The 3298-nt window shown below is 37.7% G+C and overlaps 1 protein-coding gene across 1 annotated transcript; it reads right to left on the reverse strand.

The window, feature by feature from the left end:
* Positions 1–367: 367 nt before the first annotated feature.
* LOC123511836 (prenylcysteine oxidase-like) lies at positions 368–1006 on the reverse strand. The gene has a single exon (XM_045267888.1). The coding sequence runs from the start codon at positions 1004–1006 to the stop codon at positions 368–370; it is 639 nt and encodes a 212-aa protein (XP_045123823.1).
* Between the last annotated feature and the right edge of the window lie 2292 nt (positions 1007–3298).

Consider the following 3298-nt stretch of genomic DNA (forward strand, 5'->3'; position numbering starts at 1 on the left):
TAATTATAACACAAACATCCCATATTGTGATCATTCAGTATATGTTAAAAAGTAAATGGAATGCAATACAGTAACTCATACTGCACCCAAACATCAGAGATAGTCACCACACAAGGAAAATATACAAGATTTATAATTTTTACAGTGCCCTTCTCTCTACAACAACAAATTGTTAGTATATCATAACAATACACCTACACAAAACTTTTCTACATCTTAAATGCACCATGGTCTTAACAAATATTCTTTAACAAGATTATACATAAACATGAGTGAATAAATCTCCCAAATATGCCAAAAAAGCATCATACTCTTAATTTTGTGATAAATATTATGATTTTGTTCATATCCCACACTAACTCTTCTCTTAAAGCTCCTCTTTAACAGGTGGCTTTTTTCCAGCATCAGGATCATTCTTCCATTGCTTATATGCCAAAAGTGCCACATTCTTTGCCCCTATGACACTCATTTCCATGGCACTCCCAGCCCACTCTATCGCATTAAGGTAGTACAAGCCTGGTGCAAGTTCAAAGTCCCCAAGTGTCTGATTTGTGGAGTAATGAGGATACGCTAACCAAGATACTGTATGTGTCACTTCCCGACTTTGAAAAAATATATCTAACTGGTCCTCAGAGATTTTGTGGGGAGAGAATATTTTCCACACCCCAACTGTCTCTTGGTCACACTTTCTGCCTTTCACTGGCTGCTGTCGACCAAATGAGTTGAACATAAGTCTGGGATTAATGACTAAAATATTATCCAGCATCTCATCATCATTCAACATGAGGCTCTCAGGTCTCACAACTCCCCTGACTATAGTAGTTTCAATTGGCTCATAATGCCCAAAGAAAGAAAACTGTTGGGTAAAGTTGACCAGTTGGATTTTGGTGTTGTCTTGGGTGAGTGGTGTTGCAAGAATTACTGCATCATACTCCTGCTCTCTCTGAATCCCTTTGTTCTTCTGTTCTCCATCTTTTGGTGCCATTGCTGCTACCTGTACCTCCATTGGTTCCACAGGCTCATGTGACCATACCTAAATGAAACATTGTGGAGTTAGGTATGTACATGAGAGAGAGAGAGAGAGAGAGAGAGAGAGAGAGAGAGAGAGAGAGAGAGAGAGAGAGAGAGAGAGAGAGAGAGAGAGAGAGAGAGAGAGAGAGAGAATACTGATTGTATTCACATAACTTAACAGCTATTAGATTTTCATTTAAACATAGCCCTTATAATTCTACACTCCTAAACTTGCTATTGTGGCATCTAGAATTATTACTTGCTCTACTTTTTCTTACTGTTTTACATGGCAATGTTTTTATACCCTAATTCATCATTTTATAATGCAACAGGAATAATAATATGCGAATGGAGATATAGTACCTAACCTTACAGAGGTCAAAATTGAGATAAAAAATAAGTTAAGGTGAGAGTCTGGGTAGGAACTATGTTGCCATATCTCTGCTGAATAAGTACGAATCACTCAGACTTTTACATAGTGAAGTATTGAAATGTATTGTATATCAATTATAGACATTCATCTCCATTCTAGTCCCCAGCCCCTCCAAATTCATGAGTGTTATTCCGGTATTATTATTGGCCCCATAATCCTCAATTCTCTCTTTTTATTTTTTTTTGGTAGACACATTATGACATATCTTGTTTCTTCATTGTCGTATTTTTTCTTAGTATATATATATATATATATATATATATATATATATATATATATATATATATATATATATATATATTAGAGATCGACCGATATGGCTTTTTCAGGGCACATACCAATACCGATTATCAGTAGCCAAGGAGGCCGATAACCGATAAGTGGAGCCGATATTAATTTGCAGTGTGTGTGTATTTACCTAATTGTATTTACCTAATTGTAACATACGGGAAAAGAGCTATGCTCGTGTTGTCCCGTCTCCATATCTATTAATGTCCAGCTTTTTCTTAAAATCATGAATATTCCTTGCGTTGACCACTTCCACGTCTAAACTATTCCATGCTTCCACCCTTCTATGAGGGAAGCTATATTTTTTCACATCTCTCCTATAAGTGGCCATTTTAGTTTTTTCCCATGCCCTCTCGACATTCTTTCATTCCACATACACAGATCTTCCCTATCCATTTTTCCATGCCAATCATCACTCTGTATATTGCTATCAGGTCTCCCCTTTCTCTTCTGTTTTCCAGGGTTGGAAGTTGCATTCTTTTCAGTCTGTCTTCATAAGTCAAATCTCTTAAGTCAGGCACCATTTTGTTGCAGCCCTCTGTACTTTCTCTAGTTTCCTTATGTGTTTCTTTAAGTTCGAGCCCACTGTATTGTTGCATATTCAAGCCTCGGTCTTATCATTGCAGTAATTATTTTCTTCATCATTTCTTCATCTAAATATACGAACGCCACTCTTATGTTCCTCAATAAGTTCAATACTTCTCCAATTATTTTGTTTATATGTCTCTCTGGCGATAGGTCATTGGTAATTGTCACCCCAAGGTCTTTTTCTTCATGACTGGTTTTATGTCTTCATTTCCTATCTTGTACATACTCCTGATTCTTCTTTCACTCTTGCCAAACTCTATTTTCTTGCATTTTGTCGTGTTGAACTCCATTTGCCATGTACAGCTCCATTTCCATATTCTGTCCAAGTCTTCCTGGAGTAGTTCGCAATCTTTGTCACATCTCACTTTTCTTAACAATTTTGCATCGTCTGCAAATAGGCTCACATAACTGGACACCCCATCCACCATGTCATTTATGTAGACCGCGAACATTACTGGTGCCAACACTGATCCCTGTGGAACTCCACTCTCCACCAAGCCCCATTCTGATGGTCTGTCCTTAATTATTGTTCTCATTTCTCTTCCTACCAAAAGTCTTCCATCCATTTTAGTAAACTGCCATGCACTCCTCCTACCATTTCAAGTTTCCAGATCAGTCTCCGGTGTGGTACCTTATCAAAGGCCTTTTTTAAATCCAGATATATTCCATCAGCCCAACCATCTCTTTCCTGTATTACATCTATCACCCTCGAATAGTAACATATCAGGTTTGTCGTGCATGAACGCCCTTTTCTAAAACCAAATTGACACTCACAAAGTATGTCATTTTTCTCCAAGAAGTCTGTCCATCTATTCTTCACCACCCTCTCACACATCTTAGCTACCACACTTGTAAGTGACACTGGTCTATAGTTCAATGGGTCTCTCTTGTTACCTGATTTATAGATTGGGACAATGTTAGCTCTTTTCCAGTCTTGGGGCACTACACCTTCCCTTAATGAGGCATCAATTACTTCAC

Source organism: Portunus trituberculatus, chromosome 32 (genome assembly GCF_017591435.1).
Source record: "Portunus trituberculatus isolate SZX2019 chromosome 32, ASM1759143v1, whole genome shotgun sequence".
Classification (NCBI taxonomy): domain Eukaryota; kingdom Metazoa; phylum Arthropoda; class Malacostraca; order Decapoda; family Portunidae; genus Portunus; species Portunus trituberculatus.

Coding starts and splice junctions, on each gene's coding strand:
- LOC123511836 (XM_045267888.1), bottom strand. CDS start 1,006: ATGGAGGTACAGGTAGCAGCAATGGCACCAAAAGATGGAGAACAGAAG.